The following is a 13760-nucleotide window of genomic DNA, read 5'->3' as shown; positions in this document are numbered from 1 at the left end:
ATTTTCTGCACAGGAAGGCTATGATGCAGCTTTAATAAGTATAGCAAAGATCAAATGGACCTTAAACAAAAGCGTTTTTTTGTAATTAAAAGCTAATATCATGATATTTTCAATAAACAACAAATGCAATGAGTTGAATTGATCCATTCATTCAAAGCTTTTACAACTTTAAAATTATATTAAAAAGCAATCATAAATGTACATAACTCGTTGTTACAATAATCATGACAAAATTATAAACCACCACCAACTCATTAGGTCAAGTTTTGCAATATTTGCTGTTCACTCACTCTAACCTTTTAGATGTAATGATGTTTTTTCCACTTGAATTAAAGCAGTGACTCCTTATAGTGACTTGTAATCATAGTGGACTGTATTATATCGGTCTTACCTCTAGAATACTTATTTTAATGTGAAAAAATTGCTTTCAGTTGTTGTGCTACACAATTTACAACACCATAAAATCTTAACACGATTGTATCTTGGTCATTTTAAAACCATGATCACAAACTACTACGCTATTGAATGTAGGCTATCTGTTTAATGTGTGTTCTGTTTTCAATGTGTTGTCACCTGGTTAATTGTTATTGTCTCTACCAGTGGCGTAGCCAGGAATTATTGTGTGGGTGGGCCTGGAGAAATGCAGGTGGGCCAGGGGGAGACTAAGCGTGGGGTCTGAGCTGAAACTTCATTAATGATTTTTTAATTCACTAATAGAACATAAGCATAAATTAGCAGTGAAAATAAAAACATAGGCACAGCGGCCTCAGAATGTGTGTACAACTGACAGGGATGGGTATCGTTAAGGTTTTAACTTTTGTCGATAGCGCTTATCGATCCGGTCCTTTTAGTTTAACGGTACTTTTATCGGTTCTTTTCAAAAAAATAATAAGGTAAACTTACTAAACAAATTGTGAACAAAACTAACATTGCCTTTTATTTAAATTAAATACATAATATTTCACATCAAAAGAAACAACAATGTTTTAACAAATCGTATTAAATAATCTGAAGACAGAACTGTAAACAGAATTATGAAACTTTAACAAAACAAGTTACCTCCATTAAACCCATGTTTGTATAATGTAGTTAACTCTGTGTGTTGCTGCTAGCATACATAACACCTGACGTGGAAACGTTACTCGTGGATGTGGCTACAGAGCTACTAGAAAGACAGTCGAACCCGGTGCATTTCTCCGTCTGAATGTGGTGCACTTTAGCTAAATGTTTTGACAAATTGCTTGTGTTACCGCCCTTACATGCTAAACTCTTATTGCACTGACTTTTGGTAACGAGCATTGTCCACATCGACACGGCTATAGTTTAACCACACCTCGGAGCGCGTTCTCTCCGCCATCTCCTCCGTGTGTGTGTGTGTGTGTTGCATGTAGCAGCTGCGTGTGTGTAAACCGCCCCGCCCCCTCGCACACAGACGGGGGAGAGAGATCTCTCGTCTGGAAAGATCTAAAATACTAAAAATAATCAGAAGCATTTTGCTGTCTTTTTGCATATTAGAAACGGAGTTGGCGACACTACAACTGCAATGTAATGTTTGTGTAGCAATAATACATATGACATATATATATATCGGCGGCCACAGGTTGTTTATCCTTGACAGTCGCACATGGGCACACACTCATATTCAGCAAATGTGTACACGCTAAACTGCAGACTTCAAGAAGAAATAATACTTTCATTCACTCACGGCAAAAGTTACTTTACTTACTATAAAAACTCACGGTAAAAAAATGCACTCCCTGTTCCATTGTCATGAAGGTGGAATCTGACTATATCCAGAATAAGTTTTATTGGATCCAGGCTAGAAACATGTTTATTTCTGCTGTAAAGTTGGGCATTTTAACATGGGGGTCTATGGGAATTGCTCCTTTCTGCATCCATCCCCTGTCGGCCACTAGATGAACTGCAGTTTGTGGCACTTCCTTCTGGGCTTCCCGGCTCTGCGCTATGAAGCGCTGATTGGCTGTGGTTGGGCCAGACGTGCATGTGGGTGGGCCCAGGCCCACCCGGGCCCACCCACAGCTACGCCACTGGTCTCTACATAGAAAATGTTGCATTCCCTACATTTTTCCTCAAATTCTAAATAAAGATTGATTGAATTTGGCTAAATATTTAGACCTGTAAATAAATATGAATCAATCTCCTTGCAGTGGTAAATTATACTACAACATGATATAATACAGTACAGTTTACAGGAGCAGTTCAGTTTATATAGGTTATGGAGTGTATTTTAGTTGATTTTATATATATTTCTGTATAGGCTACTGTGCGTTTGTTTAGTGTATTGAGAGGTACGGAAAAGATTGTCATATTTCTTATAGGCTAGTATGTAAAATTGGGCAAATAAAGTAAATTGTGCTTTCTTAACACAGATCGTCCTCCAAGCTTATAGGAAGGATATATTTTAATAAATGCGTTGTTAAAACAACAAAAGAGCTCTTGTTGCAGGTGTGACCTAATTTTCTTTCTTCCATCCCTAACCCCTAACTACTTTAACAGCCAACAGCACTCATTTTTTATTCATAACTAGATTTAGCTATAGCCTATATAGACAATGGACTTTGATACGGAATTTACCCTTTTTCTTATCTAATGATTTGTAGAATTTGACGTTTCTTATCAGAAACATATGATGTAGGAACATGGATTTTCTGCTGTGTGTTTTTCAAGGTAAAGCCCTCACTTCACGATGCTGGGTAACTAATAATTGAGCGGGTAACTAAATATTCAAAAGCACTACGTAATCCCAGAGTACATTGCTCCACCGACTGCATTACCTAATCCCAGAAGCCACCGCGGGGGGCGGAGATATGGCTAGTTGTCAGAGCAACCTGCATGTCATTAGACATACCCCACCCACATTACCGTCTCCAGCCAATCAGAGGCCGTAGAAATGACATCATTGTTATTTTCAGTAGAGCTGCAGCTTAGAGGTGGATAAAGTTCGTCTCCACGTTGGAAGTGATAGAAAGTATTATCCCTATTCAGGACCGTTTGTGCTTATTGGGAAGGAGAAACAATCAAAGCGGATATTTTCAGGTGTGAAAACACGGAAGGCTCGAGCGGGGGAACAACCCTTTTTGTCGTTGAGCGCGCGGCTCACGAGAGGAAAGTTTTCTCAGGACACGAAGTTGTCAAAGTGAGTTGAACTTCAACAATAGGCGGACACTATCACAAGACAGTCGAGAGATAGGGAGTCACAGGACACATGTGAACAGTCGACTGTTATTTAAAAAGGAGAATAGACCTCCCTTCAGTTGTTTACATTTAGAAACTTTATGTCAAGGAAAATGGAAGCGACGTTCTACGACGAAGCAGTGAATGCCTCCAGCTCCCACCATGACGGGCCCACGGTGTATGGCTTCAACCCTAAAACCCTGAAACAGACCATGACGCTAAACCTGAACGACCCGAAAAACTTCAAGCCCCAGCTGAGCGCCAAGGCCCTGGACATCCTGACGTCCCCGGACGTGGGTTTACTGAAGCTGGCCTCGCCTGAACTGGAGAGACTGATCATACAGTCTTGCACCGGGCTCACTACTCCCACCCCAACTCAGTTCGTATGTTCCAAGAACATCACTGACGAGCAGGAGGGGTTCGCGGAGGGGTTTGTGAGAGCACTGGCTGAGCTCCACTACCACCAGCAGCCCCCCGCTGGACACCCTGACGCTCAGACCGGCGCTAATAACAGCATGGTGTCCGGCTCTGCTGCGTCCGAGAGCGGCGGGGTTCCCTACAGCTGCACGGTGCGCAGCGACCCACCAGAGTACACAAACTTAGGGGCTTTCGGCCGGGCTGTGGGCTCTGCGTCTACACCTGCTTCCAGCGAGAGGCACCCCCCTTTAAGTTACCCGTCCCACAACCACATGGACCACCACCACCGGGCGGCGGCGCGGCTCTCCGCACTCAAAGAGGAGCCGCAGACGGTGCCCGAGATGTCCGGCGACACCCCGCCGCTCTCCCCCATCAACATGGAGAACCAGGAGCGCATCAAAGCGGAGAGGAAGCGCATGAGGAACAGGGTGGCCGCGTCCAAGTGCCGGAAAAGGAAGCTGGAGAGAATCTCCCGGCTGGAGGACAGGGTGAAAAACCTGAAGAACCAAAACACAGAGTTGGTTTCCTCTGCTAACGTGCTCCGGGACGAGCTGGCTCTGCTCAAGCAAAAGGTCATGGACCACGTCAACAGCGGCTGCCAGCTTATTCTGACGCAGCAGCTCCAAGCGTACTAGACTGCCAAGGGGAAAAGATCCAAGGGACATTTCTTGGGGACCAAATGCAGCTTAGAGTGGCCTCAGCTAATTTCTCCAACACATTTTCCACTCAGGCTGAATCCACTAAGTTTCTGCAGACTATACAGACTGACAATTTTTGTGAATGGTCAGTGCGATTATGAATTACTACAGAGCAAATACGGACAGAGCTTATACTCTGATGTGACTTGTTAGATATTTCTGTCATTTTTTAAAAATGTTCACTCAAAACTAAATGATATTTGTATTCAGTCAAGCCAAGGTAACGTGGCAATACTTTAAGCTCATTTAAAATGTTTTAAGTCCCATGCACAGACACCCAGAGGCTGTCTTTCGTTCAAACTGCAGATGGACAATGTGAACGAACTGTCGCCTTTCAAGTAGCAGCTTATCGAGTCAAGCACTGAGCATCCCACCAGCGACTCTACATTATGTACAGAGTAACACTAACAAAAACATGTCAAACACCTTTTAGCAAGGACTCTTATAGGTGTGTGTAGCGTCGACTGAAAAACTGCCTTACTTTCTTAACCTTTATGTTCATACAACTTTGTGATATAGGTGTAACTAATGTTAGACCCGAAATAACACTTTGTAATAATATTTGTACGCTGTCTTTTGAGCACTTCAGAAATGTAAATAGGACGAAATAAAATGTTGGACACGCGTGATGTGTGTTATCTGAATAATCTACTCTTCAATGTGTGTTAATGCATTTACAAGAGGTGTTTGTTATTGAAGGAACTGGGGCGGACGGGATATTGAGTCACCAGTGCAGTGTAATGGCTGGTGAAGCTACTCGGCCGCTCATTGGACGGTGAGGTGTCGGAAGTGAGCAGCAGTAGGCCATATATGGCAAGAGGACTTCACAATGCGCACTGGGACGGGTGACTCACCGTCCTACCACTACAGCTGCCGAGGACCCTAAGCATAAGCACAATTGTTTACAAGCTCTAGTAGTACGAGGAACACAATAAGTATTTTAACGCAAGGAATATTCTCAATTTATAAACTACTTGTACAAAAATGAGATTTATTTATGTTCTGCACTGTAGTTGAGTTACAAAATAAGGTTTTAGTAGAAAATAAAGATGTACAAATGTATATACAACCTGAACTAGATGCTGCCCACTAACATGGCAATAAGACATCTTCAAGTGCACTGAAATAACAAAATAAATGTAGCTTAATCTGCATACAAATTGTGGACCAACACTGATGGATGCACACAGACCTTTAAACCAGACACCAGTAAATGCTCTAGGAATACTTTAAAGACATTTAAAAAAAAAAGTGTATTCATGAGGGGTGAGTGTTATGACAAAAAGGGGCATTTTAAAGAGGAACTACACCCATTTACAAAATGCATACCCGTTATTCTTCTGATCTAACAGTCAACAAATATTAGTAAACATGCTCCATGGAAAATGAATTGTGGAAGATGTTATAGACACATTAGGAGCACCCAATGGACATTTTCTGTTTCACAACTGAGAACAGTACGATAGAATTAAACTATTTTTTAAATAAAATAAACATTGAATGGGTCCAGAAAACCAGTCTCCTATTCATTTCCTATGGAGTGACTAGAATGTATCCTTGATGACATCATCCACCTGATGACATCACCAGGCTTGAGATTTACCCTTCTGGCTTTGAGAAAGTAGCTCATGTTGATGAATATTAATACCATTTTCCTTGGCTGTAGAAAAAAAAAAAAATATGGAAATGTAAATCTATGCAGTATTCCCCTTTAAGAGCCCCACACAACCACAATGAAGCTACCCAGGTGTTTTCACTTATGTCTCGATTAGACCTCTCCAATAATCCTGTGCTGACAGCGCTTGATTGACATACCTGTTAAGGCGGAACAATTGAAATTTGCATCGTTCCAATTGGTGCATCGAGTCAGGGGACCTCACCTTACTCTCATCAAAGCGCTGTCTCCCACTTTAACCTGAGATGAGGCCTAATCATCCAAAACAAGTGAAACAGCTGTGTGTAATGTACATATATATTTTTTTATGTTTTTACCTGATGTAAACAAAGCTTGAGTGTGGTTTGTTTGAAATGACATATTCTAACGGTATTTGTAGGCCTGTCATGATAATTATGTAATCGTCGACATATTATTAGACAAACAATATATGTTTAAGACCTCAATAATATTACCGTTATGGACTTGTCGTAAGATATTCTGAAATTAGTTTGATCATTTTTGCTAGTGCTTTGATGTTGCCGGTATTGTTTACATGCACGTTTGTTTTCAATAACGCAGAAATTGCTCATTAGGCCTATTTGACGTAGTACGTGGTTGAGCGTTTTTTGTTTAATATTCTTTCATTTATTCATAATATTTAAATATTTGTTCACCTTCTGATGCCTGAATATATTTAAAAAATGTTTTGGCTTTCGGAAGCATTATGTTATAATATTATATCAGTGGCATGAATTATTCAGTTGCATCAGTTTTTGGAATTATCTCCGGGAAAATATATCATCCAACAAAGTATTTATCGTGACAGGCCTACGTTGTGGTGCTCCAAGTCATTAACACTGCTTGTAGCCGATGGAAGATCCTACATTTTCCACAGAATCAGTTTCTCACTATAAAACTGTTTCAAATGATGGTTAACTGCCAATATGGCTGGAAGAACAAAGGAAAAATAATTTGCTAGACCAAATCTGTGTCCACTGTCCAACAGGTTTTGTTTCATCTTGCTCGAATCTTGCTTCATCCCTTTGTGCAACAGGGATGTGATTTTCCAGGTATTGTACAAAAAATGACAATGTTTCCCATTCATTTCCATGATGGGATTCAATGTGTTTGGTTCCTGATGACACCCACAGTTCACACACAGTCCTGTCAGAGGCTCTCAGCAGACCAGCAGGCCCTCCTTGGCGGCGAGGCGCTGCCGGTGGACGTGGTCCTGCTCTAGTTCCTCGTGGCTCGGGTGCCAGAGCCGCGACAGGATGCGCTCCATGTTCAGGGCGTACATGGTGTGGGAGGGCATCACACCGTGGTGAACCTGCATCAGAAAAGAGTTTCAGAAGGACATTTAAGTGCATGTCCAATGACCAATAAAAAACTCTCATAGGGTGTTTCTCAATGTCGAGGAAAGCTGCTCCAGAGCCACTATTTCAAGGATACTACGTCATCGAGTCCCGCCGAAGGACTGTTCCAATGTCCAGGATACTTGGATTTCTACCGAGGCCGGCGTAAAATTTCGAGGCTGCGCATGTGTAGACGCCGCAACCTTAAAATCTCCACAATGCTTTGCGCACGGACNGTGTGCCTTGGCAGTCTCAGCGAGGCCGGCGTACTTCGTAGCGAGAAATTTCGAGGCTGCACATGTGTAGACTCCGCGCTCTTAAAATCCCCACAATGCTTTGCGCACGGACCAATTTCCAAATCTTTGGTGGAAATTGCGCTTCATTTAAGGCGGGGCCTCGCATATGACGCACACATGTTAGCCTGTTCCACCATTCTTCATTTTCCGAGGCTAGGAAGGATTCTTGCCTCGCTTCTGAAGCATCTGACTCAGAGGTACATGTGCTACAGAGCAAGCCTCCTCGACATTGAGAAACACCCATAATCTCTCAAAACCAAAGCACATACCTATTTTTAAAACTATGTATATTGGTATTTAGTAGTGTTGTTGAAGTATTCAGGTCTACATTTTAATATAAAGAATTCTACATAAATATGTAAAGCAACTGCCCTCTACTGGTTGAAACCATGCTATTGCAATTACATTTAGCAATTGGCTGTTCTGTTCTCAACCAACCCTTCCTCCCCGCCTCCTCCTCTACAATCTGAAGGCTTGTTCGAGATGAGTCAGGCCTGCACTGAAGCAATCACTGGTAGTCCCGCCTTCCTCTGACATCATTCACACACGGTGGACTATAACCTGACATGAAGGTTTAGTCTGATAACAAATATTTATAGTAGGAGGTTGATAATAAAAGGCTATTTTAAAAGCATTTAAAATGAGCAATTACTAATAGGAGCTTACTAATAATGGAGCTATGGCCATAGGTTGAAAATATATGCTCATTTGAATATCAAAAATGCTTTGATAAGTTTCCTTTTGGTTGTTTCAATACTAAGTGCTAAATCTGTTAAAGATGCTAGGACCAGTATCATACATGAGCATATGTCCCTTACAGGAATGTCACAAGAAGATTTGACACCTCAGTACCACTTCAACAGGTATTGTGAGGCCTGGAGACACACAGTGGCCCAATTCCAAACCACCCCCTACCCCCTACCCCTACACACTACCCCTCCGTTTGCGCGGAGGGTCCGCCACATTAAGTGCCGTTCCAAACCAACGAGTGTGGAGGGGGAATGGTAGACCCTCCAGAAAAACGCGGGCAAAAATCCTTTATTATGCGGGCTAAAATCCTTGATCACGCGATTAAACTTGCGGGGTTTTTATGTGATTTTATGCGGTGAAATTGCAGGAAGTTGCGAAATATGCGGAAAGTTGCGAAATATGCTAAATATGCGGGGAAAAAGAATAAAATTTTTTTAAATATCGGGCTGTCTTATTTATTCTCTCTCACACACAAACTGCCACTAACATTAAACCCCTTTACTATTCAATTAAACACATTCAATGTTTATTTATTGTAAAAGCAATTGGGCTTTTTTAATCTTACACACACACACACACACACACACACACACACACACACACTTCTCCGCCTCATTCCGTTTTCATTTACTCGTTCGTCATCTGACCGGCTTCAATCTTGTAGGCTACTCACTTCGTTTCTTGTAGCCCTCGAAAGGGTTTTGGAGGTTGAGGCCTCGCTGAACGTGGGTTGTTTGGCTTTCTTGTCCGCAGCAGCAGAAAGCATTTTCGAATGTTTGAATGAATCAAAGTGGGTCGTCCCCGTCGATTTTCTCTTATGCTCCAACACACAGTTGCACGGGGTGCAGAATAGTTTCCCCCCACTTTTTGCCCGGTCTTTAGTAGAAATGTTCGTCGGTAAATGAGATGGATTAGATTTTTTCATCTTGGTGTTTTCTCTATCGTGTGAGCTCCACACGTTCACTCTATACAGTGTTGTTTACATTCTGCGATGCGCGAGCTGATGACGTCACGTAAAGANTTAGGAAAGGATCGAGCCTTTTACTTCTTACCACCTTGTCCGATTGTACACCACCGCAGGATACGCTCCGGGGCGGAATTTACTTTCGCCGTTAAAGGTGGTTTCTAAACCTTTAACCAGGCACGGTTTCGTAACACCCCCTAAAATCTCGTTCTGAAGCATCTGACTCAGAGGTACATGTGCTACCAAGGAAGCGTCCTCGACATTGAGAAACACCCACACATACAGAAAACCTGACCCAACAAAATACAAATATAGAGAGGTTAGTTAGAAATATATTGTACTTGATCCCCATAACCTCACTAATTAATCTGACAATTCCTGTAGCTGCTTTAAACACTCACAGTGGTTTTCCATCACAACAGTTTTAATGGAAAAGCAGTATGAAGTATTCAGCTCCCATCAACAACAACTAAACATCATAAACATGCATATTGAGCCGAACACATCGGAGTGAGGCCGACACCATGGTTTGGTCCTGCGTATTGTGGGTCACTGCGGTTATCTCCTGCTGTGAGGATATAGTGGAAATAGAAATGATCTTAGCATGGCCAGACATGCTGCAGCTCCCATTATAAATGCTCCCACTCCCCTAAGGATAGAAAGCCATATGCAGTGAGAAACTTGAATGCATCAACCTTCTCACATCAATATCTGCCACAGGTTGATGTATTACATGTTCATTTATTTATTTTTGTACTGGAAATCCATGTTGCTGTTACATTAACTCAAACATGCCAGTCCATCCCCACATCCACCCCCAACCCGTCTGTGTCGTCTATGTATTGCAGACTTCTGTTTAATACAAAAGTACAAATTGTGTAAAAAAGAGCAGCTTCTCCCTCAGAGAAAGCAAATGTGCATTGGTGCCACTAAATCACCAGAAATGATTCTTTGTTTGATTACATAGTTTGATAAATTCACGGTCTTACAGAATTATCTGACATGTTTACACTGGACCTTTGTCATGTAAGACTAGTTTGCTTTTGGACTAGAATACATACTGGTAATCACTGTATATATGTTCATATTGTTTGCAGTGGCACTCCTTCTACGCTGCATGGATGGATTCATTTGTATTTCTGCATGAACTACTATGAAATTTGTAATCCATAACGACGGTAGAAAATGGCTTCATCTTGTGCTGTGGAAGTTGGTAGAAAAATGTACATCATGTCAAAGCATAATCCAGCCTTTGATCAGGAAGATAAAGGGAAAGGATGGCAGAGAAATTTCAAAGCTTCAGGTCATTCAAAGCATCTCCAATATAAGGTTACACAACCTATATGTATAAATAATTCAGCAATATAATTTAAAATTACATTGTGCCAGCTTTGTTGTTGGTTCAGGGTCGGCACTATTCTTGACTACTGAGGTAAAGTGAAAGTTCAATTGAGGATTTGTTCACCATAATGCATGTGCAGTTGATATAATTTACACACATGATCATAATGTATTATATGGAACACCTATTCAATCCTGTGGACCAGTATTCATTTGAATAACTTCATTATGTCAATTCAAAGCACCTAAACCAAACATGTTGGAGTGCTGTGAGTTTAGCTTACAATCATCGTTACTTGTACAGTCACAGACATAGAAAGACCCTCAGGGAATAGTATGTATGTGTGTGTGAGACAAGAGTTGTTAATTTACAGTTGAAAGTATTATTCATTCATTCTAATTCTGCATTTACATTAGCTGTGACAGTTTGCAACTCTCAAACTGGCACAGTGCTTGAAATGGGATCAGGAAATATCACTCAAAAACGTTCTCAATATTCATGCCGATCAGGGAGATTTTGACAAATCCTCTCAAATTACGCTGGGGATAGGACATACAGGTTCAAATTCACAGAAAGATTAGAACAAAAAAACATAATCCATAATAACATTTAATCCCATGTCTGTCCCATAGAGTTGTTTTGTTTTATTCGGTCCTATTACCATGCGTCAGTACTTGAACAGTCGGCCCAGATTTATCTGTATCTTTCAATCTGCTCTTTCCCCACTTCCCCTGCATGCTCACTTTGCTCAGGATGCCCTCTCCGTCTCCTTGTGAAATGCTAAGTAGTCGTCCCCCTTTAACCCTGCCCTTCTCTCGGAAGCTAAAGTATCTTTGGTGTGCCGTTTGCCAAGAGCTATAAACAAGTGTAATAGAATTGCAGAGAGGTTATCGGAGATAGCCGACTGTGCATCTCCCATCACCCCTCGCTCACCAGCCGCGTGCTAACAAGCCTGGCAGCATCATTGCAAATTCATAACGAGTCACACCAATGTGGGTCATCTCTGCTGCTTCCCCGGTGCCCCTCCTTCTCCCCCCTCTCCCCCTCCGTACTTTGTTTTTGCGCACCTGTTGCCCATTGCACAAGCATTATAAGTCTCAGCTGTGCTAGAGAATAAAGTAGATAAAATGTATCCCTCTCTTGGTCTACCTTACTCAAAGGAGAGTTAAATCATCAAAGAAAGAGCCTTATTAAAGAGAGCACTCTAAGGTAGTTTATCTTGGGAGGGGGGATATTTTTTAAGAAAGCTTTTGAGAATTACTGCCATTTTTCTTCAGTCCAAATTGTTGGATTTGCTGTGCTAATTTGTGCTCTGGCCTGGATTCATTACCTCTAAAATAAAAATACACTATTTGTTGTTTTCCTGCTGACCGCATCAACAGAGCTGAAAATACATGACACACAGAAAATATGACTTTTCTCTAGTACTGTGTAAGTCAAATTGTTAAGTAATGTTATACAGTTTAATTAATGGACTTTTTTTGTCAGTATTTCTACTTGTACAGAGCTGCAATGTTTGTAATGTAAATGTCAGTCACAAGGAATGCATAGAGTTTCTCAGTCTTAAAGCTGCCCCCCTATAAAAAGACATTCAATGTACATTATACATTCTTTACTGTGTGCCTCTACAGTCTATTGGATGGTCTGGGAGCCAATGTACATTGTGTAAAATAGTGTGCCAACATAATAATGCAAGACGATGAAGCCTAATACATTTTTAATGTAACACTATTCATGTTTTTACAATAGTGAACAGGGAAATGCTGTACATTAAATGTGCGACAGGTTTGCTCATTACATATGACTCTGCTGTGATACAGATCAACCCTTGAGACTGTTTTTCTAATCAGCATCAACAGAGTCCTTACAGTACATCAGACCCAACCTTCAGGTGCTGGCTAATGATGCCTTTTTAATTCCTCAAGAGGAGTCATTAGTTGATTTGGATATTTATAGGGTCTGAAGAGGAAGATGCATTAAGGCAGAGGAGGCAAGGATTGCTCAGATTAATGTGCCAGTAAAAATATGAATATGAAAATGTACTGTGATCCAGGGGCTGAATTATTCAGCTCGACCCTGATGCCTACTGCCACTCTTGTTTCATTGCCTAAGGCAGCCTGAGTCCCTCTCTCAAAGCCATGGTCCGGAATCTATAGACACCAAAGAAAGACTGATAAGCTCTAGTTAGCATTTATAGTGTCAAGATCTGGTGTAAATAGGCAGGCAGATACAAATTACATGAACAAATGGATCAGCCCCCTTGTGATCTCAATCTCGCATCTTCTAAGCCAACGCTCAGCCATGATGTTGTCAGATCTGATTTGTGATGAGTGTTTATATTATTCAAATGTTGATGATGCAGACCATCAGCTTCTGAATCATTTTGTGGGAATGCTGATACAGCATTCCAACTATCTGTTCTTCTACGCACAAAATTCTTTATTATTATTCCGCCGGGTTATTTTGCACCTCTTCTGCTCCCACATTCCCCATCGCAGAAACTCCGTTCAAACATCAAAACATTCAGCTCCGTCGGGAATCGATGGCTATTACTTTCTCATTCATAACTTTCATAATTCCAGAGATATATCCCATAATCACATTTTTAACATGAAGTCAATCGAGAAACTCTTCAGACTTGAAAAATCTTCATGCGACTTCTACTGCTAACTGTTCCTTCCAGGGCCGGCCCTAGACTTTTGGGGGCCCTAAGCAAGCTTTGGCTTGGGGGCCCCCCTCACTCTAGCGCGTTCTCACTTCACTCAACACGGAACCAACTTTTGTCTTATGATGTTAGCATAAGCACACATATTGTATAAATAAGCATGTAAACACCGTGGACCTAATATCATCTAGGGGAGTCCTCACCTCCTCTCGGGGGGTCCGGGGGCATGCTCCCCCGGGAAGATTTATTTTTTTGAATGTTGAAGTTAAAAGCATCAATCTGGTGCACTTGGAGAGCAAAATTAAGAGATCCATGAATACATCTCTCAACACCCATATGAAACAGAACTGTAAACTGATCTTTCTTTATGGATATTTTACAAAGCACTCCCCTTTCAAACTGTATTCTTGTTTTGTCATTT

At 41.4% G+C, this 13760-nt stretch overlaps 2 protein-coding genes across 2 annotated transcripts in view; one reads left to right on the top strand and one right to left on the bottom strand.

The window, feature by feature from the left end:
• Positions 1-2931: 2931 nt before the first annotated feature.
• Positions 2932-4954, top strand: LOC104967900 (transcription factor AP-1-like). The gene has a single exon (XM_010797438.1). It carries the CDS (start codon positions 3297-3299, stop codon positions 4245-4247), a length of 951 nt encoding a protein of 316 aa, XP_010795740.1. The 5' UTR covers positions 2932-3296; the 3' UTR covers positions 4248-4954.
• A 327-nt stretch (positions 4955-5281) lies between these two features.
• The window catches only part of tada1 (transcriptional adaptor 1), a 19361-nt gene continuing 10882 nt past the window's right edge, over positions 5282-13760 (bottom strand). Inside the window, exon 6 of the mRNA XM_010797457.1 lies at positions 5282-7309. Coding sequence (XP_010795759.1) covers positions 7145-7309 — 165 coding nt within the window. The 3' untranslated portion in view covers positions 5282-7144. The remainder of the gene's footprint in view (positions 7310-13760) is intronic.

This window comes from Notothenia coriiceps, unplaced genomic scaffold, assembly GCF_000735185.1.
Source record: "Notothenia coriiceps isolate Sejong01 unplaced genomic scaffold, NC01 NC01_scaffold00037939, whole genome shotgun sequence".
In the NCBI taxonomy this organism is placed as follows: Eukaryota; Metazoa; Chordata; class Actinopteri; order Perciformes; family Nototheniidae; genus Notothenia; species Notothenia coriiceps.
This window is presented reverse-complemented; position numbering and strand designations above follow the sequence as displayed.